This window comes from Thamnophis elegans, chromosome 12, assembly GCF_009769535.1.
Source record: "Thamnophis elegans isolate rThaEle1 chromosome 12, rThaEle1.pri, whole genome shotgun sequence".
Taxonomy (NCBI): domain Eukaryota; kingdom Metazoa; phylum Chordata; class Lepidosauria; order Squamata; family Colubridae; genus Thamnophis; species Thamnophis elegans.
In genome coordinates, this window is record NC_045552.1 from 17,811,398 (window position 1) to 17,836,062 (window position 24,665).

The 24,665-nt window shown below is 45.5% G+C and overlaps 2 protein-coding genes across 3 annotated transcripts in view; both read right to left on the bottom strand.

Moving 5' to 3' along the window:
* SYTL1 (synaptotagmin like 1) overlaps nt 1-5,629 on the bottom strand; it is a 58,214-nt gene extending 52,585 nt beyond the window's left edge. For both annotated transcript variants that reach the window (XM_032227759.1, XM_032227758.1), the window contains exon 1: nt 5,419-5,629. The gene's annotated coding sequence lies outside the window, so the exon portion shown is untranslated. The remainder of the gene's footprint in view (nt 1-5,418) is intronic.
* Nucleotides 5,630-10,895: 5,266 nt separating this feature from the next.
* On the bottom strand, nt 10,896-14,473 carry LOC116515624 (trophoblast glycoprotein-like). The gene is made up of 2 exons (XM_032227751.1): nt 14,208-14,473; nt 10,896-11,733 (listed from the first exon to the last, which is right to left on the bottom strand). Exons 1-2 carry the CDS (start codon nt 14,471-14,473, stop codon nt 10,896-10,898), a joined length of 1,104 nt encoding a protein of 367 aa, XP_032083642.1.
* Nucleotides 14,474-24,665: the final 10,192 nt, after the last annotated feature.

The following is a 24,665-nucleotide window of genomic DNA, read 5'->3' on the forward strand; positions in this document are numbered from 1 at the left end:
CCGAATAGGTGCGAAGTGGTAGAAACCCGCCTCTGGTGCTATAGGTTCATCATCACAGTTCTAAGGCTTCTGGGTGATCACCAGTTGTCCAGTTAGACCAGGGCTGTCAAACTTGATTTCATTGAGGGTCGGATCAGGGTTGTGTTTGACCTGGGGGGAGGGTGAACTGCTGGGGGGGCATGGCCAGCTCGACGTCACTCAAGGTTCTGTTTTTGGCTGCAAGGTGCTCCTGTAGCTCTCTACAGGAGGCCATTGAGTCCAAAAACAGAGCCCGGTTGTGCCGTATGCAGCCTTCCCGAGCTCCATTTTTACTGGTAGAGGGCTGCAGGAGACCATCGCAGCTAAAAACGGAGACTGGGAGGGCCACGCTCCATTTTCACTGGCAGAGGTATCACGGGCCAGTCCTTCGCTGTCTGTCCCACAGACTGGATCTAAACACCCCTACGGAACAGATCCGGCCTGCGGGCCTTGAGTTTGACCTCCCTGAGTTATAGTCTTTTTCTGCAAGATACTCCTACATTGCTGTCGAAGCAAGGTAAGATGCTACTGAGTACCCACATCCTGTTTAGATAAGGTTTAGGCTTTAAAAGCACACACCTCACCTCACTTCACATCTACACAGAAAGTGCTGATAGCGCGCTTCTCCCCTTGTGCTGATTGTGGTCCCATTGGGACTCCCCAAAAGCCACCATGACTGAAGGTGTGGGTGGTATGGAAAGAAAATAAATAGCTGGTACCTGAAGTACTAAGAAAACCAAACAAAAAACAAAAACAGTGGTATGGACGAGATGATGAAAAATCTGTAAAGGTCTGGGAGAAACTGTGCAGGTTCCTTCTCAGGTATTTACAAGCTTCACCTGTTGGAACCCAGGCACTCCCTTTTGTAAACAAAGGATATCCTTGCTAATGGGGTTTTGTGTGCACACACCATGCAACCGAGAGCCTGCTGTTAAAATTAAGGACCGCCTCCTTCAAGCTCTGTATTGAATGGGTTGAAAACTTTCCGTAGCTACATAGAAAGGGGCGACTTTAAGTAGAAAAATGATATTAAAAGGCATCTTTGTTTATTTTGGGCATCTACTTTGCTTCTGAGCTTTCGCTCAACCAAGATTTTTTTTAAAAAAAAAAAAATACAAACTATTCTTCACAAAGAAATGACAGCTGCACTTGATCCAACTCTTGGTTGAAGATAAAATAATGCAACCATCTGAACAGAATTCCTAAATTCCTGTAAACCTCCAAACTAAAAAAGCAATGGCGAAGGAATAAAAATGTTTGTGATTAGCTGGCCAGCTCCTATAATGGCCTTGTACTTTTTCTTACATACTAAAAAGCAGAGACCTCACCAGGGGTGGGTTTCTCGCCCCGTTCCAACCGAACCGGTTGGAACGAGGCCAGCGGCGTCCTCGTGCACGCGCGCGGTGCACGCATGCATACTAGCGTCTGCGCGACGCTCCAGCTGCTCCTGGAGGATCGCGCAGGCGCTGTATGCGTCCTGCGCATGTGTAGAAGCGCAGAACTCGTCAAAACCGGGTAAGGACCGCGGGCGGGCGAGCGCGCCCTTCGCCGTTCCCGGAAGTTACTTACTTCCAGGTTCGCCAACCAACCGGTTCGCAGGGACCGCCGCGAACCAGTTGAAACCCACCTCTGGACCTCACCCTGCCAACAAAAGTGCCTATAGTCAAGGCTCTGGTTTTCCTAGTTGCAATGGATAGCTGTGAAGGTTGGACCATAAGAAAGGTTGAGCGTCAAAGAATTGAGGTCTTTGAACTCTGGTGCTGGAGAAGACTCCTGCGAGTCCCTTGGACTGCAAGGTGATCAAACCTGTCAGTCCTAGAGGAGATCGATCCTGACTGCTCTTTAGAAGGCCAGAAGGCCTGAAGAGGAAACTCAAATGCTTTGGCCACCAAATGAGAAGGAAGGACTCACTGGAGAAGAGCCTCATGCTGGGAATGATTGAGAAGAAAAGAAGAACGGGACAGTAGAGAATGAGGTGGCTGGAAAGAGGGGAGAGGGCAACTCTAAGCCAGGGTGGTAAAAGATGTCCCAATTTGTATTCTCCTCCAGAGAGATTTAGGGGACTCCTCCATTTGGAAGATGCCCGCAGTTTGGAAATGACCTTTCCCTGCAGATCTGATTGTTTCCCCTGTTTTTCAACCTTTGGTACCTGGAAACCAATCATGTTTTGTACTCTTGCATTTGAGACATAACATCCACCGTCTCTTACCTTTCAACTACCTCTCCGCTCAGGTGCCCTGTTTCCCTGAAAATTAAACCTCCCCAAATAATAAGCCCAGTTGGGCTTTTGAGCGCATGCACTAAAATAAGCCCTCCCTGAAAATATTGCAACACAGCAGCAGCCATGAGGTGACCACGCTTCCTTCCTCCTGCACCTCAATAATAATAAGACCTCCCCCAAAATAAGGCCAAGTGCTTATTTTGGGGGACAAAAGAAAATAAGACCTTGTCTTGTTTTTGGGGAAACACAGCTATGTTGATGACCATGTTTAAAATTACTATGTAGCCTACTTGGATAGGTATCTGTGCATATATTTATTAGATGTTTATCCTACCTTTATTACTTTATAGGTTACTCAAACCAGCAAACATACTACATATTTCTTCCTCCTCTTATTTTTCCCACAACCACCACCCTATGAGGTGGGTTGGGCTAAGAGTCACTGGCTCAAAGTCACCCAGCCGGCTTTCAGCCTAAACCAGGATTAGAAATTACAGTCTCCTGGCGATTGGTCCAAAATGACCCAGCCAGCTTTCGTACCTAAAACAGAAGTAGAATTTCAGTCTCCTGCTATCTAGGCCAGCAACTTAACCACTATATACCAAACTGGTTCTACATCTTACCTTCCTTTTTAAATGGCTTGTAGCTCACCACGCAAGAATACCTTTATCTTTTTTTTTTCTGAGCCTGCCAGAAGAGTCTTGGGACAGTAAGAAATGGCACAAATGTTTTAAGCAAAATGCAAACTCTGAGTGTAAGTAAAAGTTCCCTTTAAGCAACATGTGCAGGTAGTTTGTTTCTCCTCCCTCTCTGGGGCTTACCGCATCTTGAGCAAATAAAAAGGAAGTTGTAGTAATAACATTAATTGCAAAGCCTCACATTGTTTAGCTCAAAGTCCTGTTGTTGCAAAAAGGGTTGTTGTGCCTTTAATATGTTTGTTTAGACTAGCAAAGAGGTATTTTGTAAAAATAAAAATAAACTATTTTCTCTTTGAAAAGCAGATCTGTTTTGGATTTACAACACACAAGTCAAATTTCTCCAGAAAGAAAACAGGAAAGAAACAGAAACAGGAGGAAGTGCTTATGTCAAAGACAGAAGTATTGTCGTTCTACCTTTACTCCAAAATAGGCAGCGTCCTGCAAAGTTTTGCTGCAATAGGTAGCCGGCTCTCCCTGTTTGATGTCTGCCTGTTAAGAACATCACTTGGTAAGCAAGGAGGAACCCAGCAAGAAAAGGGATTTCAGCCTCTCTTATTCCACCTCTTTGCTTCTTTCCCTTGGGGGGCGTTTTATGGAAAGGTTTTTACACCATAAAAGATAAACAAGGGGAAAAACATATAACAGAAAAGTAGAAATAGTGCCAGCAACAGAAAAATTAAAAAAAGAAAATGGAAAGGTAAAGAAGCCGTTTCCCATCTTCTTTTTCATCACATTACAAACAATGACTTTTCTTTGGATTTTTTTAAGGGTAGCAACATCGGGAGCCTAGCATAACCTGTGGCCAGGGCACATTTAGTAGGCCACTCAGGTACAGGGGAAGAAAAGGATGAAGGGTTAGAGCTGGCTAACTATCTTTAAGAACACACACTGCAACCCTAAACAGCAAGTGCAGTTGTATGTGGGATGCCTCTGTGAGACCCACTCCAGGACAGGTGCGTTAACCTGTAGTACATAAAATGATCTGCTACAATGTCCTACCTATCAATGACTACTTCAGCTTCAACCACAACAATACATGAGCAAACAACAGATACAAACTCAAGGTAAACCATTTCAAACTTGATTGTAGAAAATATGACCAGCAACAGAGTGGTCAACGCCTGGAATGCTCTACCGGACACTGTGGTTTCTTCCCCAAACCCCCAAAACTTTAACCTTAGACTGTCTACTGTTGACCTCACCCCATTTCCAAGAGGTCTGTAAAGGGGGCATGCATAAGTGCACCAGCGTGCCTACCGTCCCTGTCCTACTGTCCCCATTTATTTATACCCACTTACTGTGTTCATATTTATGTTTATACTTATATCTGTTATCGTTTTCATGTTTGACAAACAAAATGAAATAAAAATGAAATAAATAAAATGTCACAAAGGTGGAGCTGGAGTTTTCTGTTGGGTTTTGCAGAAAAGAGTTTGGTAGAAGTATGTAAAACAATCTGAGCTTGACATGTTTTGCATCTCTCTTAAGAATTTGGGGACTTTTTCCTCATTTTATAACCCACATTAAATACAAGTCAAGCTATAAACTTCAACGTTCTGTTTTTTTCTCATAGCGGAATAGCTGGAAAATATCCTGCTTGCTTTGGCAATTGGATCAAAACTATGTTTATACTTTTATCTATTATCTTATATATATGCTTGGTCAAACAAACAAAACAAACAAACAAACAAATCAAGTTGCCATCATCAGCTACCTACTAAACCTTCAACTAATCAAATTGAATTCCCGGCACCTATCACTCTCCACCCCAAAACTAACCAAGAGAAACCAAGTTCAGCATGCCAAGAGTGAAGGGATCGGACCATCTCCGAGTCTGAAAGGGCAAAGTTATCTGAGCTGAGCTCCAAAACGACCCCCCGGTTTAACCCTGGCGGACTTCAACTCCCAGAATTCCCCAGCCAGCAAAGCTGGGGAATTCTGGGAGTTGAAGTCCACCGGGGTTAAAGTGGCCAAGGTTGGAGAGCCCTCTCTCTATTCAGAGGGAGACCCCAGCAGAAGATATCAGGGGCAAAGTCTTGGCAGCTCCAGAAAAGCAGCCAGCAGCCCTTCAGGCTGGGTTTTCCCAGCTAAGCCTTGTGACTCCGTGGCTCCGACGTATTGCACAAGTCCAGCCAAGTTCAAGAAACCCAACCTAGGCTTAGCTTGTTGTCTGAACACGCCCCGCAGGTACCGCTCCCCAAACAAGGGCGCGCGGCCGCGCGCAGACGTGCACATACCTAAGGCTCCCCTTTTTTGCCCTGGCCAGTAGCCAGCCAGGTGTGCGGATCATGGAACAAGGATCCGGCCAGCCAGGAGGAACCAAGGCACCCGCCACTCTCTTTGCCTCTCTCTTCAACGGCTTCCTTCTCGGCTCGCCAACCCTAACCCGGCCATATGTTTCCAAGCCTTTCGGCGCCAAGCCGCCAACTTTTCAGCCAACTCAAAGTTGGGGGGAAAGTGCAGGGAGCGCGCCCGCGTTACCTGGCCAGGTGGGGGAGGGTCCCTTCCCTTGCTGCAGGACTCGGCAGCCGCAGGCAAGCGTGGCGGGAGCAGCCGAGGCGAGGCGACTGAGCTCTTTCCTCGGAGAACTCGGAGAGGAAGCCCGTTCTTAGAAGCGAGCGCCCTCGGTCCGCCCGGGCAGCCTTTTCTCAACTAGGCGCCTGCGAGGCAGAAGAGGAGACTCACTTGAATCAACCGCAGGAGGAGGGAAAGACCGCCCAGCGCAGCCGCAGGGAAACCAGGCCTGGAGTCCAAGCGGCTGGCTGGACGGAACTGGAGCTGAGTGGAAGGCGCTCGTCTCGGGGGAAGCGGGTGAGGAGGGTGTTATATATTCATTTATTTTATTTACTGATTTGATTTGTCCATCGTTTGCAAGATGACAGTGTTGGGAGAAATGTCCTTCTGGGTTTCAGTGGGGGGAAAAGACAGTGGAATCATGGAGGCTGCTTGGAAAGATGGTTTTAATGATGGACAGGATCACATGGCTTGAGCTCCTGAACAGAAAAGGGGGACCACATGCTTCCAGAGGTTGGGTGAAGAAGAAAAAGGGCAGAGATGCCGAGAGTGCCCTGGTTTTATGCCCTCTGCAGGGCCCCACTCCAGAGCTTCCCGATCCTGTGCAGTCTCATTGGTGGTGAGACTCCCAGAGTTGCAGGGACAACTCTGTAGGCCTGTGAAGGCAAACCTATGGCACAGGTGGCACAGAGGGCCCTCTCTGCAGGCACCCCAGCCGTCACCCCAGCCCAGCTCCACCATGCATGTGTGTGCACCTCCTGCCGGCCTGCTGTTCTTTGGGTCTCTGCCATGCATGCATGGGGTCTGGGGCGCATGCACATATGCGGGGGTGCTTGCATTGCGTTTTGGAGGTTCGCGTGAGTTCGCGCACCACCACCCCCGCACCCTGTTTTGAGCCTGGAAGGCCGCCTGCACCAACCTGCGAGCCAAAAATGGGGGGGGGCAAAGCATATGAATGGCGGGGGTGCTTGCATTGCATTTTGGGGTTCCGTCCATGCACTTTGGACACCCAGCACCAAAAAGGTTAGTCGTTACTGCTGTAACCTGTGCTGAGACCTAAGCCTGTTTGTCCTTCTGGCTGAAGGAATCCTCCCAGGTTCCATGTGGTGAGATCCTACCTTTGTTATGTAGAATAGACTCATCCAAGCCTTAATGGCTCATTGAGAAAGCGGAGGAGAGAGGGAGCTGAGTTTCTGCCTCCCTTTTAGAGGAAATATTTTGCCCTTTTAATATTTCCCAAAATATTTCTTTTTCTAGGGCTTTAACTTCCTACAATTGGTATAAGAATAAACATGAGTATGAATGAAATAGGGACGAATAAGGGGGGACAGTAGGACAGGGACGGCAGACAGGATGGTGCGCTTATGCACACCCCTTACAGACCTCTTAGGAGTGGGGTGAGGTCAGGTTAAAGTAATGGGGCGCCCTTTTGCACCACCGGCTGCCCCCCCTTCCTCAAATAGCACGCTGGCTGGAATTTGCACAAGGTTCCCCATCCCCAAACCACAGCTGGAGAATATTAAATTAAATCAGGGTAATGCACACTAAAAAGCAGAGACATCCCCCTGCGAACAAAAGTGTGCATAGTCAAAGCTCTGGTTTTCCCAGTTGCAATATATGGCTGTGAAAGTTGGGCCATAAGAAAGGCTAAGCACCAAAGAATGGAGGCTTTTGAACTCTGGTGCTGGAGAAGACTCCTGCAAGTCCCTTGCACTGCAAGGAGATCCAACCGGTCAGTCCTAGAGGAGATCAACCCTGACTGCTCTTTAGAAGGCCAGATCCTGAAGAGGAAACTCAAAGACTTTGGCCACCTAACAAGAAGGACTCACTGGAGAAGAGCCTAATGCTGGGGACGATGGAGGGCAAAAGAAGAAAGGGATGACAGAGAATGAGGTGGCTGGATGGAGTCACCAAAACATTCGGTGTGAGCTTAAATGGACTCCAGAGGATGGTAGAGGACAGGAAGGCCTGGAGGAACATTGTCCATGGGGTCACAATGGGTAGGACACAACAAATGCAGATGTTGTGATTGGGTGCCTAAAGTGACTGACTTGTGTCCAAGGGAGACTTCAGGGGTCCCAGAGAACAGACTAAAGATGCTGGGATGCCCATATTTCTTCATGGGGTCTCTGGGGAAAGCATACATTCTTCCTGAGGATGAAAGGAAACACTGTTTTATTTTTAAGTTTTAGATCTTCCCCCTGCTTTCCTCTATTCTGGAAAAGCAGGGCAGTTTAGCTGGGAATAGTGTCTTCAGAACCACCCTGTAGTAGGTGGTAGGAAGTAAGAATAGGACGCTGTGGTTGGGAAACTGGCATTTCCTGTATGATCGATTGTGTTTTTTCATTTAATAAAAGAGAATTAGGGAAAACAGCCAAGTGTACCATATATAAAATTATGTGGAAGTGATGACATGGCCTTTCCACAAAAATCTAAGATCTGTTTCAAGGAGCAAGACGTTATTCCTTCTTATGGGTCAAACAAATTTCACAGATTAACAGAGTTGGAAGGGTCCTTGTAGGTCATCTAGTCCATCCCACCCACCCACCCCGCTCAACCAGGAGACCCTACACCATTTCTGACAGATGACAGTCCAATCTCTTCTTGAAAGCTTCCGGTAATGAAGCTCCCACAACTTCTGAAGGCAACTTCTGTTCCATTGGTTGATTGGGTCTTTTCTCTTTGTGTTGGATTTCGGTTAGACCAGTGTTTCTCAACTTCAGCAATTTGAAGACGTGTGGACTTCAATTCCCTGTGCTGCCTGGGAAATTAAGGGGGTTGAAATCCACAAATCTTCTAGTTGCTGAAGTTAAAAAACACTGGATTAGACAGTTCCCCAGAGATATAACCCCTTCAAGCAGAAGGCTATACAATCAGGGACCGCATCACCCAAGCTGGGTAGAAAATGAGTTCAGATAAAACAGAAAGCAAAAACGTGTAGAATCACTGGGTTAAAAATTGTTTTTACTATGACATTTTTTTTCAATACAATAAAACAATGTTGTATCAGATGCTTGACAGCCTTGGAAGTTTTTTTTTAAAACATATCATGTGCTGAAGTCCAGAGCTGATGGCTGCCTACATGTTATATTTCCCCAGGATTGAACACAACATGATTGAGAAATTTTAATTTCTATTAATTCACCAGCTGCATGCCTAAGTTATGGCATCAAATGCCAGCTTGAAAGTCCGGCAGTGATGGGTTTCAAAAAAATTTAGAACCTCTTCTGTAGGTGTGGCCTGCTTTGTGGAAGTGGCTTGCCGGCCATGTGACCGGGTGGGAGTGGCTTGCCAACCATGTGACTGGGTAGGCGTGGCCAACTTATAAAATGTGGTGAAACTCACTTAACAACGCTCTTGCTTAGCAACCAAAATGTTGGCTCAGAAACTCTGGCATTTGAAGTACGCAAGTTTTAAAGCTGTCAAGTTACAAGACCCTGGCACCCCTAACCCTTTAGAAAATAAAAACCCCAGGGGTGTTCAAACTTGACAGCTTTAAGACTTTAAGGTTTAGATAGGACTCTTAGAGGCGGGCGGGGCGATTGGTGAGTCAGCCAATCAGTGAGCGGAGGGTGGGGCAAGCGTGGTGCGGACGGGCGAGGGGGAGAGAGCGGGAACCAGTTCTAAACGGCACAGTAGATTTGTGAAGCCTCTTCTATAGAAGAGGTTAGAACTGGCAGGAACCCACCCCTGGAGTGCAGTCTATACTTGCATCTGAATTCTGCAACTGGGCCCCCAAATTGTGGCTACTTAGTTTATCAGCCTGGACTCTGGACTTTATTAAACATTCTTGCCCTTTGCATACTTCACAAAAAAATAGCCAATATTTCTCAACCTCAGCAACTTTAAGATGTGGACTTCAACTCCCAGAATTCCCTGCTGAGCCAGCTTCAAGGCTCATGCTACATTCATCAAAGTACATAGGATCCTCCTTTTAATGCTAAGTCTGTATCCTGTTGGTTTAATTCAGTGGAATTCATGGAATGAATTAAGCCCAACAGATTTCTAACTTCATACACATTCCTTCTACTGTCGCACATGCCAAGTCACTTACACTTTTGAATTAAGGCAGTGAGTGCTCGCCTGTAGATTATTTAACTCTGGTATACTAAGACGCATACGCAATTGGGTTTGCTCACAAAATATATTCATATAAAATCACAGTCCATAGCTGTAAAATCACATTGGCTGGTTCGCATAGATTGTAAGCCATAGGAGAGTAGTAAACCAGATCTCATCTTAGTATATGCTCTTGAATCAAGCTGGTGAGTTTCACACAGGCCCTGCCGAACACATTGATATGTAGAAAGTCAAGCAGTTTGATAGCAATAGCACTTAGACTTATATACCACTTCACAGTGCTTTTACAACCCTCTCTAAGCAGGTTTACAGAGTCAGCCTCTTGCCCCCAACAATCTGGATCCTCATTTTACCCACCTTGGAAGGATGGAAGGCTGAGTCAACCTTGAGCCTGGTGAAATTTGAACAGCCAAATTGCAGGCAGCCGGCAGGCAGCAGAAGTAGCCTGCAGTACTGCACTCTAACCACTGCGCCACCTTATGATTCCTATAATGACAAGTCAGATTCCTTTGGGGTGCTCACGGGTAGGACTTGGTTTCAATCATCTCTCCTGCTGTTGATCCCTAATCAGAGATCTACCATTTCTGAAAGATAAACTTTGCTCTTGTCTCTTTCTGCCTGCAAGGAAGACGGTCTTGGGTGAGCTGTCCAGATTTCTGATAACATATCAGTAAAGAAAAGTCGTCTTGGCAGTTCTCCTAGGAATTGGAGATGGGGGAGTCGAGATTATGCCTGCTTTTTCTTAACCCACTGCTGTTCCATCTCTTCTATAAGAAGAGCTGAATTATTGGCACACTATTGTTCTTCCTTCACATAATGTTCCATCTGCTAAGAGCAGGATTTCTCAACCTGGGCCACTAAGATGTAGGATCTGCAATTCTTTGGCAGCTGCTGTCCACACATCTTGAAATGGTCCAGGGCTGACAACCTGGTCTAGAGTGCAGAACATGTGACAAACCAAAGTCCCACTGTAACTAAGGAATTGGTTTCCCCAACAAGTAAGCTAGAAAAATGGTCTTGTTGGTATACAACAAGATAAAATTCTCTTAGTTAAGATTGATTGTAAGAATCCAGGATACCTATTCTTCTAGGAATCTAAATATTTGAAGACATCAGGATTTTGACTTGCCTACCCCTCACCTTTACAAGACTGGCACTAAAAGAATGTCATTTGTCTCTTGTTAGTCAAACCACCTAGAGAAATTCCTTGTGACTAGGAAAGGAAGTTCCTTGACTCCACCCAGATTTTAATCTATAAATTTTTTAAAATTTAGTTTTTGATGGAAAAGGCATCTCCAAGCCACGGGCTTTGTTTGGAAAAAAAAAGATGCCGTTGCAAAGAAAATACTGAAAATGATCAGAGGTCATATGTCCACTGCTGAGATTTGTGTGATGCGGCGATCTGAATCAATTTCGTAACGATAGCGGTACTCCTCCATCAGGTTCTGGCAAGCATCCCGTAGACCATTCATCCAGGTCTTGATGCCCTCACGATTCAGGTAAAGCACAAAGAGGAAGATGATGCCAATTATCCCCAGAACTATACCCAATGCGGCGTATGAGGACTGAAGAACATTTTCACTATGTTGACTGTAGTGGCATTCCAGATCTGCACCCACTAGTTCCACCAAGGAGGTGTTCTTCAGAGCCTGGGGGAAAATGCAGGCTAGTTTTTCTACATCTACTACTTGTCGGCTTTGGTTCAGCCAGTTGACCAGTTCTTCAATGTCACAATTGCATACAAAAGGGTTGTCTTTCAGAAAGAGGCTAAGGTGGGACTGTCTCCCCAGGGCAAACAAAGCTTCACCCCTCAAAGTTTTGAAGGCATTTGAGGTCAAATCAAGGTACTTAAGGTGAAGTCCAGAAAAGGTAGAGTTCTTGATATCTATCAAGGAATTGTTCCTCAAGTCTAAGTACTCAAGTTTAGGGAGGCTGGACAACATCCCAAGGGGCAAGTAGATGATCTTGTTGCTGGTGAGTTCAAGCTTGGAGAGATTCTGGAAGCCCCCTTGGACAAGGGCAGTTGCCACTGGGCGGATGGCAGAGAAGTTGTACAGGGAGTGACTGAGATTCAGCTCCTGGATTGAATTGTTCCTAGCACTGAAAGCATCAGGGTGGATGGTGACTAAGTGATTATAACTCAGGTCTAAGTAGCGCAGGTTCTGGAGGTTAGAGAAGGCGTGGGACTCCACCGCATTAATCCTGGAAGGTGAAAAGGAACAACACTGGCATCATTCAAGAATAACCTCATCTGGAAATGGGAGAGAAGGAAGAAAGAGGAAAGGAGAGGAAGGAGGGAAGGGACAGAAAGAGAAGGAGATAGGGAGTGGTAGGATTCAGCCAGTTCCCACCTATTCGGGAGAACCGGTTCTTAACTTTCTAAGAGGTTCAGAGAACTGGTTGTTGGAAGAAATCTTTTTTTGTTTTTTTTTCCGCTTTACAGGGCTAATCCTGTAAGGAAGGCAGGAAGGAAACATTCTGGTGTTGTTTCTAGCCTAATCTTTATTGCCTTGCCTACAGAAACTGCCTCTCCCTCTCCGGTTAACCCTTATTACATTGTAACAATAGCAATAGCAGTTAGACTTATATACCGCTTCATAGGGCTTTCAGCCCTCTCTAGGCGGTTTACAGAGTCAGAATATTGCCCCCAACAACAATCTGGGTCCTCATTTTACACACCTCGGAAGGATGGAAGGCTGAGTCAACCCTGAGCCGGTGAGATTTGAACAGCCGAACTGCAGAACTGCAGTCAGCTGAAGTAGCCTGCAGTGCTGCATTTAACCACTGCGCCACCTCGGCTTGTAACAGCTAAGGCAAAGTGCCCATCAACCTGAGTAATGTTGAGTTGGCCACGCCCACATGGTCACATGATCACTAAGCCCCGCCTATCCACCTGATCATTAGAACAGAGAACTAGTTGTTAAATTATTTGACTCCCACCACTGGAGAGAGGGCAGGAGAAGGAAGAGAGGAGTAGGGGAGAGGCAAGGGAAGAAGGAAAGGGTAAGGTGAGGAGGAAGGAAGGAAGTAGTGAAGGGAGAGAGAGCGAAAAGAAAAGAAAAAATAGGGTGGTGACAATACAAAATAGGGATGGTAAGCAAAGCAACCCAGAATGTGTATTTTAACCTTTTATATGGAAAAATAAATATGCAAAAGTGATAAAGATAAACAAGAACAATAACTATGTAAATGTATACTTGTAACTATATGTAAGAGAGTAAAAATAAAAACTTATTTTTAAAAAAGAGTAACCTCATCTGAAATATACCGCGTTTTTCGGAGTATAAGATGCACTCTCCCTCCCTAAAAGAGGGGGAAAATTTGGGTGTGTCTTATACACCAAATGTAGCCAAAAACGCGAGGCACGGGGGAGGCAGTGGTCTGTGGCAATTCCTGTAATTTCTTTAATCTTTCTGTTGCTAGACCCCCTTCTAAAGCCAGACAACAGGAAGATGAAGGAACATTGCATAGAACTCAAAAGTAGATCTCTGGCATATCTAACTCAAAGGACCAGGCAGTGGCTAATAAAGAGAAAAATGTTGATTGACAGCTGATAACAAAGATGTAGTGCAAGCAGTTTTAATTTGTAGGATTTTACTGGGGGAGAAGTGCAGGTTGCTTAGATTTCTTTCCTTCCTCCTTGGGCTCATAAGCATCTTCAAGCCAGGAGTATTTTGAACAGCTGACATAACGAAAGGAGTAAATCCCATTTCTTTTAGCATGGTGACATTGACAATGGTGGAATATAATTATTAAAGAAAGGATACCAAAGGAGGGACAAAATGAAATGTGAATAACAAACATTAAAATACTTTTAAAATTATTTTAAATTAAAATGAATTGTTGAATTGTTCCATGGTGTTATATCCCGTAGTGAGTTGGCCATGGCAAGTTGGCCATCTTGAGTTGGCTGCAGCTAGTTGATCTATTTCATTCCAGTCCCAGTTATGATTGTAAATCAAGGACTACCTGTACTTTTCTTCCAATGCTTGAGGTCCTTAACCTAATATGCTCCACACTGTAGCCTTCTTAAGCCAATAATAACAAGGGCAGCCCTGTCTCCTATCCTACTCCATTTGTTGTGGCCCGCCAGTGGCCAGCAAAGCTGGCAGCAGATTCAGACAGTGAGGAGGTTTGGGAGGAACATGGGCCAGCCCTGGAGTCTGGGGAAGGCTCTGATGAGGGCTTTGCATCAGAGGCAGAGATGGGGCCAGGGCCATCTGACAGTTACCAGCTGCCTTCGGAGTCAGATATCAATGAGGCAGACGAACAGCTGGAGCCTCTGCATGCACAGAGTTGCCAGACGAAGAGAACAGCTAAGGAACAAGGGTCGACTTGGGAGTAAAGCCACAGGTGGACAGTGAATGGCTCCTCCCATAGGGAATATAAGAGGAGTGAAAGGGGAGGGCTGTTTGCAGGAGAAAATTAGTTCATTTCTGCATTCTTGCCAAGTATTGCAACGTCTGAAAGATATCAGCCTGGCCACTCTCCAAGCCTGATAAAGGTTGTGAGCTATCTTGAAAGACTGTGGGAGAGGAGAGACTTTGCTGGAGAGGAATTCACTGTAAATTAAATAAAAGGGGTTTATCGGGACAAGGACTCGGCTTCGTGCTGTTGGGGAAGCCTAGGTCAGAACACCATTTCATCTTAGTTCCTCACCCACCAGGAAGCTTTACCTGTTATTAGCCAAGGAGAGCGTGACCAGATTGCGGAGTCCTTGGAGATCCTGGCTGCCAACATAGGCAATCTGGTTGCCAGTGATAAAGAGGTTGCGGGTGTACCCAGGAATACCAGCGGGGATGGAGGTCAGTTCCTTCTGGACACACTTCACCGTACGAGCTGGCTCAGAACATTCGCAAGGAACCGGGCACGGATGGCAGGAAAGGGGTGCCAGAAGCAAGAAAAGGAGGGTCCAACCACTGTAGAGGCCCCCAGAGGTCATTTCCAATAAATGCCAATTGTCGCAATTCCTGGCTGACAAAGGAAGAAAAAGATGATCAGAATCCATAAACAGAATCTATTACAAGCCAGAGGAAGAATCTCCATGTAAGACTGTTTGGTTTTTTTTAAGTTTTTTATTTTTCCCTTTCAAGTTCATTCACAAGTATACATTCTTATGGTTGCTTTTTAACATTTGTCTATTCATCATTGGCCTCTATAGTTATTTTTACACATATATGTAATTCAGTTTGGGTCACTTTCTTGCCACCCCGTGCCTCTTATTTTGCAACAACCTTGCTCCTTCTATCTTCTCAACCTCCCTTCTCTGCATTCTTCTTTCCTCGTCTCCTTCTTTCTTTCTTCTTCCCCTCTCTTTCCCCTCTTCTCTTCCCTTCTCCTCCTTCTCCATGTAAGACAGTTTGACCTACAACTCTAATGTGTTGGTCTACAATTCCCAGGATTCCCAGTCAGCATCATTAACAGAGAAATGACCCAAAGTATAAATATCCAGATAGGCTTCCAGCACTGGTACTGGAGCATTGTGGCCATTCAGAGTTACAACAGTGCTGAAAAAAGTGATTTATGACCATTTTTCATATTATCCTGGACATCAATTGCTTCAGCTCCTACCCTCAAAATGACGCTATAGAGCATTGCACACCAAGACAACTAGACACAAGAACAGTGTTTTCCCGAATGCCATCACTCTGCTAAACAAATAATCCCCTCACCACTATCAAACTATTAACTAAGGCTGCATTAATATTATTATTAGTCTTCTCATCGTTCCTATCACCCATCTCCTCCCACTTATGACTGCAGGACTGTAACGTTGTTGCTTGTATCCTTACAATTTATATTGATATTGATTGTTTTCCGATTGCTTATTTGTACTCTATGACTATCATTAAGTGTTTTACCTTATCATTCTTGACCAATGTATCTTGTCTTTTTAGGTACACTGAGAGCATCTGCACCAAAGACAAATTCGTTGTGTGCCAATCACACTTGGCCAAGAAAGAATTTTATTCTATTCTATTCTACATCATCCCCATGATCACATGATTTGCATTCGGAAACTTGACAACTGTTTCATATTTATGACAGTTGCAGTGTCCCGGGTCATATGATCCCCCTTTTGCGACCTTCTGACAAGAAAAGCCAAAGGGTAAGCCAGATTCACTTAAAAACTGGGTTACTAAGTCAACAATCGCAATGATTCACTTGACAACTGCAAGAAGAAAAGTCGCAAAATGGGGCAAAACTCACTTAACAACTTTCTCACTTAGCAACATAAATTCTGGGCTCAACTGTGGTTTTAAGTTGAGGACTACCTATATTTTTCTGTGGCCCAAGTGCAGGATGTGAGATTAATATCTTTTATGTTACAGGATAGCAAATTTCAGTGGAATATTTAAAAAGAATTTTGCAGCGGCAAGAACTAGTTTTTAGAGTGGAATCATTGGGAAATGGCTTGGGGAGGAGGTGAATTCTTCTCTGGAGGTGTTAAGATTAACTGGACAACTCTCTTTAGGAGTGTTACAATGTGAGTTTCTGCCCTAAACAGAATTCAATGCAATGATTTGAAGTCCTCTTAAATCATGAAATCTATGAAATTCTGTCTACCCTTCCTCTTTCTCTTCCACAGAATGGAACCCAAGACTTTCCACCCCAGCCAAAACTTGATTTGGCTTCTACTAGTTTGCGATACTTCATACAACTTCAGACTCCGCTTTTGGGACTTAGCATTCAAAATGCTTCAGAGATCATATACTGTGTATTCACACAAACAGTACAAAACCTCTTACTAAACCTTCCCAAGCTGTAAGGTTGATCAAGATCAAGCTGTACAGTTATGCATTTACATCAGTCTGGAAGATGGAATCAATTTATCTTTTGCAATCTGGCCATCCTTAGGCTCTCAGGTTTTGCACACAATTCTAACACCCAACATTTCTGGTTCAATGAATCAGGTAGCACATGAGAATTAAGCCATTCCCCTATTCTATAGGGTGTCTGAAGAGCCTAGTATGGGTGAAGATAGAGCATGCCAACTTTCCAGCTGTGTGGAATTTCACTATTAACATTTTGGACTGCCCAGTTAGTGAAATGTTGAGTCTCTCGAGATGAGTGAGTGGAGTGGGAGACATTACTTTTTGTAGGTGCTTGCTTTAAAAAAAAAAAAAAAAAACCTCACATGATTTCCTTTTCCTTAAAAAAAGTTCTGATTTCTTCTCCCTTATGCACATGGGGAATATTTCGTTGTATAGCAATAGCAGTAGTAGTAGACTTATATACCGCTTCATAGGGCTTTCAGCCCTCTCTAAGCGGTTTACAGAGTCAGCACATTGCCCCCAACAACAATCCGGGTCCTCATTTTACCCACCTCGGAAGGATGGAAGGCTGAGTCAACCCTGAGCCGGTGAGATTTGAACCGCTGAACTGCTGATCTAGCAGTAGCCTGCAGTGCTGCATTTAACCACTGCGCCACCTTGGCTCTTGGTATAGGATGTCCAATCTAGAAAGTTAGAACTGGATTGTCTCATTCCGCCTTTATTCTGGGATGGAAGCTAACAGGAAGAGTCTAGATTAAATGAATTTGGTAAGAAGGCTTACCTTACAATACCTGGTAAATATAGATAAAATATAAGATTTGAACTGTAATTCTATTTAGCCATTGAGATCTTGGCTTGTTCAAATATCTGTCATAAAGCAAAACTACTCTTTTGTTGTTGTTAGTTGTGAAGTCATGTCTGACCCATCGCGACCCCATGGACAACGTTCCTCCAGGCCTTCCTGTCCTCTAGCATCTTCTGGAGTCCATTTAAGCTCATGCTGACTGCTTCATTGACTCCATCCAGCCACCTCATTCTCTATCGTCCCCTTCTTTTGCCCTCAATCTTTCCCAGCATTAGGCTCTTCTCCAGGGAGTCCTTCCTTCTCATTAGGTGGTCAAAGTATTTGAGTTTCCTCTTCAGGATCTGGCCTTCTAAAGAGCAGTCAGGGTTGATCTCCTCTAGGACTGACCACTTTGATCGCCTTGCAGTCCAAGGGACTCACAGGAGTCTTCTCCAGCCACCATAGTTCAAAGGTCTCCATTCTTTGGCACTCAGCCTTTCTTATGGTCCAGCTTTCACAGCCATACATTGCGACTGGGAAAACCATAGCCTTAACTATACACACTTTTCTTGACTACTCCACTATCAAGATAATGGGCAAGTTTGATATTCCTCATCCTGGGGTCCTCCCACTGTGCTGGACATCAGCTCCTGCCAGGATGACCAATTGATTTTTCTTGTCTGTTTTCATCCCCCCCCCCCCCAATCCAACTACCTTGGCAGTTGTCATAAATATACCTCAGCCCAATTTTCTGGTCACACCTACTTACAGAATGAACGGAGAATGTAACAATCCAGTTCTAACTTTCTAGAATAGCCATCCCATTTTGACTACAATGGAAGATGCTTCTGAAATATTTCCCATATACATTTTAACTCCTTGCAAGCAGAAAGTCCAGCATAAGAGAGAACAAGCCAGATCTTATTTCTCAGGAAAAGTCTTTTTTTAAAATAAAAAAAAACCAATAAAAATGTTCACTCATATATCTGAAGTCTCAACATTTCAATTTTAAAACCCCTTCATCCAGTCCAGACCACTCCTCAGCCAGAATGGATCCTGGAGAACCTTTTGTGAGAAAAATAATTACGACATTTCCATCCTATTATCCTTAGTGCTCAAAAGACAGTAAGATACAAGCATGAAGGTACCCCTCGCACATACGTGCTAGTCGTTCCTGACTCTAGGGAGCAGTGCTCCTTTCTGTTTCAAAGCCGAAGAGCCAGTGCTGTCCAAAGACGTCTCCATGGTCATGTGGCCAGTAAGGCTAAACGAGGAAGGTGCACAGAACGCTGTTACCTTCCCACCAAAAGTGGTCCCTATTTTTCTACTTGCATTTTTACATGCTTTTGAACTGCTAGGCTGGCAGAAGAAGATACAAGCATAGACATCATTATTAAATCAAGGTAATAAAAGATAAGCAAGCACCCACCGGTGAAAAGCTATTGTTGCTGGTCAATCAGATTAAAAGCTGGACGTCTGTCTGGACATCAGGGGCTTCTCCATCCCTCCAGGCTGAAGTTGGCTGCCTGCTCGCCCCTCTGCCCTTTTCGCTGCCTCCCACCCACCCACCCGACCAAATCTTTGGGGCCAGGCAGCCAATCAGAAGACAGGTCTGCCACCCCCACCCCACTCCGCCGTCCCCAACCCAGCCTTCAATACAACCCCCTCCCCAAAACGACCCCGTCTCCCCCCACCCTCTGCTTTAACACATGCGCCCCACTAACGGCTTCTCCAGTCAGCTAGACGTAACGCACAAATCCCAAAGCGCCATTTCTTTTTTTAAAAAACGAGGGGGGGGGGTGGAGAGAAGCGAAACGCGAAACTGAGGCAAACTTCTCCCGGAGGAGCAGCCGACGCGCTGCCTTGCTTTCAGCCCTCCCCGCGGCGCCAGCCTTCCCAGCCCCGGTGTGTGTGTGGGGGGGGGGAGTCCTTCCCCTTCTCCGACACGGATCCGCCGGGCCAGACAATGGGATGCGAGGATTCCGAGGGGCGAAGAGGGCGGGGATGCAGGGCATGGGGGTCCCGCCTCGTTTTCCCAGCCTCCCGAGCCCGCCCCCTTAAAGACAGAGCCGCCCGTCTGACAGAGCTCAGAAGCCCCTCTGCTCCCCCCTCCCCTGCTCGCTTTAATCTTTCCCTGCCCCCACCCTCAGCTGGGGTCTTATGTGCCCCAGCAACAGCTACCCACCCCCCAAAAAGGGGGGGGTTAATGTGGTTTCTTCCTCCCATCACTTAACAGGGCAGCATCTTTTGCAAAGCTGCCCTCAACTGGTACCCTCCAGATGTGATTGGTGACAATCCCTAACCCTCCTTGAGCTGGGGTCTTATTTCTCCCAGCAACAGCTGCAAAAAAGGTGGGGGGATTTATGTGGTTTCTTCCTCCCATCACTTAACAGGGCAGCATCTTTTGCAAAGCTGCCCTCAGCTGGTACCCTCGGGATGTGATTGGTGACAATCCTTATCATGCCCAGCTAGTGGCATTTCTGGGAAATGGTGCCCCCTGCTTCTGGAGGGATCCCTTGGTCACCTGGACTGACACCTATCAATCTGGAATGGGCTACAGCTACTTCAAAGCATCCGTCAGAGGGTGGAAATTAAAGTCTGGGTGGGTTGATTGATTGGCATTCATGCAATTTGTGTAGCTGCCCATCTCAAACCAAAGACTCTGGGCGGTGGACAACCCACCCTCCCCCCAATTAAAATGATTAAAACATGATGCAAAAAAAGAAAGAAAAGAAATTAAATACAAATAGCAGCTAAAAGATAATATCAGTGTTAACACAACAAGGAAAAGGGGCCCTTCATACAGTAGGGACCTCGGCGGGACACATATCCAAATCTTCAAGACCCCTTTAATGACTTAGCAGGGTTGAGGCCAACCTAATCTCTGGAGGAAAACTGTTCCAGAAAGCAGGAGCTACAGCAGAGAAGACATTTCTCCTGGTCCCTGTTGTCCAAGCTTACCTATTCTCCAGTTCTTGACTGTCATTGTGACATGAGCCACTGTGTTCTTCGTTGCCCCATGTACAATGAGAGTAAGGCCAAATTATTGATGTTAGGTGAATTTAAGGGCTCCATCCAGGGGTGGGATTTAGCTGATTCGGGCGAATCAGTAGCTTTGATGATCAGCTGGGGAGCAAACCAGTTCACTCCGATGATCAGATTAGCCCACTCTTGCGCTTTACTTACCTATATCCTATCATCTGATTAGCATGGCTAATGCAGGTTGCTGCGCTTCAGCTGTGTTACTCCCCAAGAAGTAACGTGGAAGGTAAGTTTTGGTAAAACTGCGCACGCATGTGCAAAACACGCAATCACCGAACCGGTTGTTAAACCAGCCAGATCCCATCACTGGCCCCATCTGGAAAAGAAAATGACCACTCCTTTTATAGATATGTTTCCAAACCATCAACAATGAAGTTGTTACTTTTGCTCTGCTGTCATGTAAAACTTGGAAAGAATTACTTAGCTGTGGCCTTCACTTAATTTTGCTGTAACCTTTTATACCCAATCCTCCTTGTATGCCTTTATTTTACAATGTTTTGCTGTTATTTTGTTGCATTTTATGGCATGCCTTATTGTATTATGTTTTATATTATATCCTTATTTATTAGGTCTCCAAAACAGATATAAGACATGAAGTTGCCTTTTATGTTCTTTCCTTTTTTCCAAAAACTTAGGACACTCCACCTGGGACTCATTCTTCCTCCTCTCCATTTCGTCCCCTTAGAATTTAGGCAAACCTTTTCTCTATTAAAAACTTCAACTTAGTTCCATTTTTGAAGGGGGGGGCTTCAAAAATGCATCCATTCAATCTTATCTCATGACTACTGAATAAGAGAGTTGGAAGGGACCTTGGAGGTCTTCTAGTCAATCCCTGGCTCAACTAGGAGAGCCAATATCATTCTGGACAAATGGCTATCCAATCTCTTTAAAAACCTTCAATGATGGAGGACCCGCAACTTCTGAAGGCAAGCCATTCCATTGATGGTTCTCACTGACAGAAAATCTCTCCTTAATTCTAAGTTGGATGTCTCTTTATTAAGCTTCCATCCTCCTTGTATGTCTCTTCGTTAAGCTTGTTGCTCTTCTCTGCACTCTTTCTAAAGTCTCAACATCTTTCTTTTATCCGTTCTATCTAATCTCTTCTCACATATCCCTTTCTGACTTTTCTATTTCTAGGCAACAAATAAATCAGTGATAGGATCATTATTTGGGGCACTTGGGAATCGGCACACAGTTACAATGGTCACAGCTTCCCATAGTCACATCATCACCCCTTGTGATCTTCACTGCCAGCTTCCAATAAGTCAAGTCAATGAGGAAACCAGCCACCACCTGATTTTATGCTTAATGATTGCATATGATTCCTTAACAACCACAACCTGAACTGTCATCACAAGATCACATTTAATTTTGTTGTATAAGGTACAGTGACAATAAAGTAAAGTAAAGTAAATAATACACAGTTCTTACAAGCTAAATCATAGACATAAGCAAAGAGAGGATGCCTAAAGTTCGTGACCCCTCAAAACCGCGCTCGACTAAACCGTGCCCGATTAAACCGCGTCGCTGACGTCATCAACAGGGCGACAACAGCCAGCACGGAGAAAGAAGGGCGCTTTAAATAGTGCTTTGAAAGCAAGTCAATTCAACTTAAGGTAAGGGTTAGGTTTAGGGTTAGGTTTAGGGTTAGGTTTAGGGTTAGGGTTAGGTTAAGGGTTAGGGTTAGGGTTAGGTTAAGGGTTAGGGTTAGGTTAAGGGTTAGGGTTAGGGTTAGGGTTAGGTTAAGGGTTAGGATTAGGTTTAGGGTTAGGTTTAGGATTAGGTTTAGGGTTAGGTTAAGGGTTAGGTTTAGGATTAGGTTTAGGGGGGTTAGGTTTAGGTTTAGGGGTTAATTTTAGGTTTAGGGTTTACAGCGTGCTTCTGTCTCCACGCTGTTGTCACCCTGTTGATGACGTCAGCTACGCGGTTTAGTCGAGCGCAGTTTTGTGGTGGAACCCCTAAAGTTATATATATGTGAGAGAAAATATACCTAAACTGTCCACCTGGGCCCATTTTACCTTGTGAGCTACTAGCTTGCAGATATATATATTTTTTTAAAAAGATGCATAGTGGGAACACTGGTAGAGGACAAAAACATTTCATTTCCCCACTTCTAAAGACTAGTTTTCAACTCAGCTCCCTCCTCCAGATATTATGCAGAGTTTTACAATCAGAGGTAAATCTTGGTAGCCAAGATTAGAGAACTGGCAAGGGTGGAACACAAAGCAGGCCACTTGAGTTGAGAGTTTGGAACATATTATCTGATGAGCAGATGGGAAGCTCAAGCAAGAAGGCAATCAAGCAATGCAGCTTTCCTTGGATAAACACCAGCGGAAGAAGAGAGCAAGAGCTGGGAAAGAGGCTAATGAAGCAAGACAAGCTGTAAATCTTGACTGAGTTAAAAAACACATTCATTTTCATAGCAGGCTAAATGTGTCTAAATGTCTAAAAGTGTCTAAACGTCTTTAGAAAGGGCCACACTGTGACTCCCTTCCCACACCTGTCCAAAAATACATAAATTGAAATAAGAAATCATCAGCCAGATCAAAGCTTCATATTTAGGTATCCAATTTGTGACTGGATTCACACATAAGGTAAAACCACATAGACTTTGACTTGGTTTCAGACTTAACACAATATTATCCTTCTCATCTTTCCTACTACCTTCCCCTGTTGTTATCTTATGATTTACTACTTGCTTGTATCTTATGATTTATGGTTGTATCTTGGGATTTATGATCTATGATTTATCACTTCGTTGTTTGTCTCAGTTTTTACACTGAGAGCTTATGCAGCGGAGACAAATTCTTTGTGTGTCCAATCACACTTGACCATTAAGGAATATTCCAATGTATGTCTCCAGCTAGGGTGCTTTATAGCAGTGGTCCCCAACCCCCGGTCCGCGGACCGGTGCCGGGCCGTGGAGTACCTGGCACCGGGCCACGCAGCGGCCGGGGGCCATGCAACGGCCGACTCTTCACTCATGCAGTGCCGTCGCCGGAGGGAGGGAGCTGCGCGGAAGCACAGGAGCAAGTGAGGCGAGGAGGAAGAATCCCCCGCTACTACACCACCTCCGCCCCCTCCCCGAGTCAGCCGTCCCCTCAGTGAACGCCTCCGCCTCTTTCTCCTTTCTCGCCTCAGTCGGCTCGCCTGGAAGTGAGGCGAGGAGGGGGCGGACCATGCGCTGGAAGCGGAGCCCTTGGAGGCCGCTCTCTTCTTTTTCTCGCTTCCCCGCCCGGCCTTGGCTTGTGAGAAGGAACGGCGGGAGAGGTAGAGAGAGAGAGAGAGAGAGAGAACGTCAGGCAGCCGAGGGCAGGGGGGGTCTTTTGAGGGGAGATGGGGGTGCGCGATTTTGGCGCTCGTGCGCCCTCCGCGGGCGTGGGTGGGGGGCTGAGAGGAGTCTAACGGTAGAGCAGGAAAGGGGAGGGTATGAGCGCCGCCTGAGGTGGTGAGGGGCAGTCGCCAGATTCAGGCCGCCGCTGCCGCTATTGCAGCGCACAGTGGAAAAGCGGCGGTCTTGCCCACCCCTTCCCTGCCTCCCGCCCGCTCCAGTTGCCGCAGCCAGGGGTGAGGGCTCAGTGCCTGAAGTCTCTTGCCTCTCTTCCAAAATTTCGCCAACTGGCATCGGTGAAGCACGCTCTTTCTCTTCCTCACAAAACACATTTCCTTTCCCCCCACACGTAGTTATTGGCGATATGGACTCTTGGACTCTTACCCAGCCAGATCAGTATCAAACATTTCCCTGACCTCAGCAGAAGCGAGGTTTTTTCTTCTCCTTTCTCTCCTTAATACTGTATTCTTTTTACATTGCTATCCTCTGGCTTATTTAATTTTGCCCTTGCTCTTTTTATCTTTGACCTTGATTAATTCAGCTGTTTATTCCTTAAAATCTACATACAAAATGGAAAGTGGGATATGATTCAGGTGTTGAATTGGGAAGGTGGATTTAAAACAACGCCCGCCCACCCCTGCGCGCGCTCAGCGGGCCACGGTAAAATTATCAAAGGCTGACTGGTCCGCGGCGATAAAAAGGTTGGGGACCACTGCTTTATAGCATCCTGCCTTTTGAAATGTGGCCATTGTGGTTTCACTCAATAAACCATGGTTAAAGATACTCCAGCTTCAGTGCTATGGAAATCCAAGGCATATATTGCGGGAGCTTTATTACTGGAGGCTTTCAAGAAGAGATTGGACTGCCATTTGTCAGAAATGTTACAAAGCTCCCTGTAACAGGATTGCCAAAAAGGCATTAAGATTCGTTAAGCTAATTTTGCGAAGCTTCCTCTTCGTTAACATTGTACCGCTAACTAGGGCATACAAAACCTTTGCCAGACCAATTCTCGAATACAGCTCGTCTGCCTGGAATCCACAGTGTTTATCGGACATTAATACAATTGAGCGGGTCCAGAAGTATTTCATGAGAAGAGCACTCCACTCCTCTGCTCACAATAGAATCCCTTATGCCACTAGGGTCGAAATTTTGGGCTTGGACAACCTGGAACTATGCCGCCTACCATGTGACCTGAGCACAG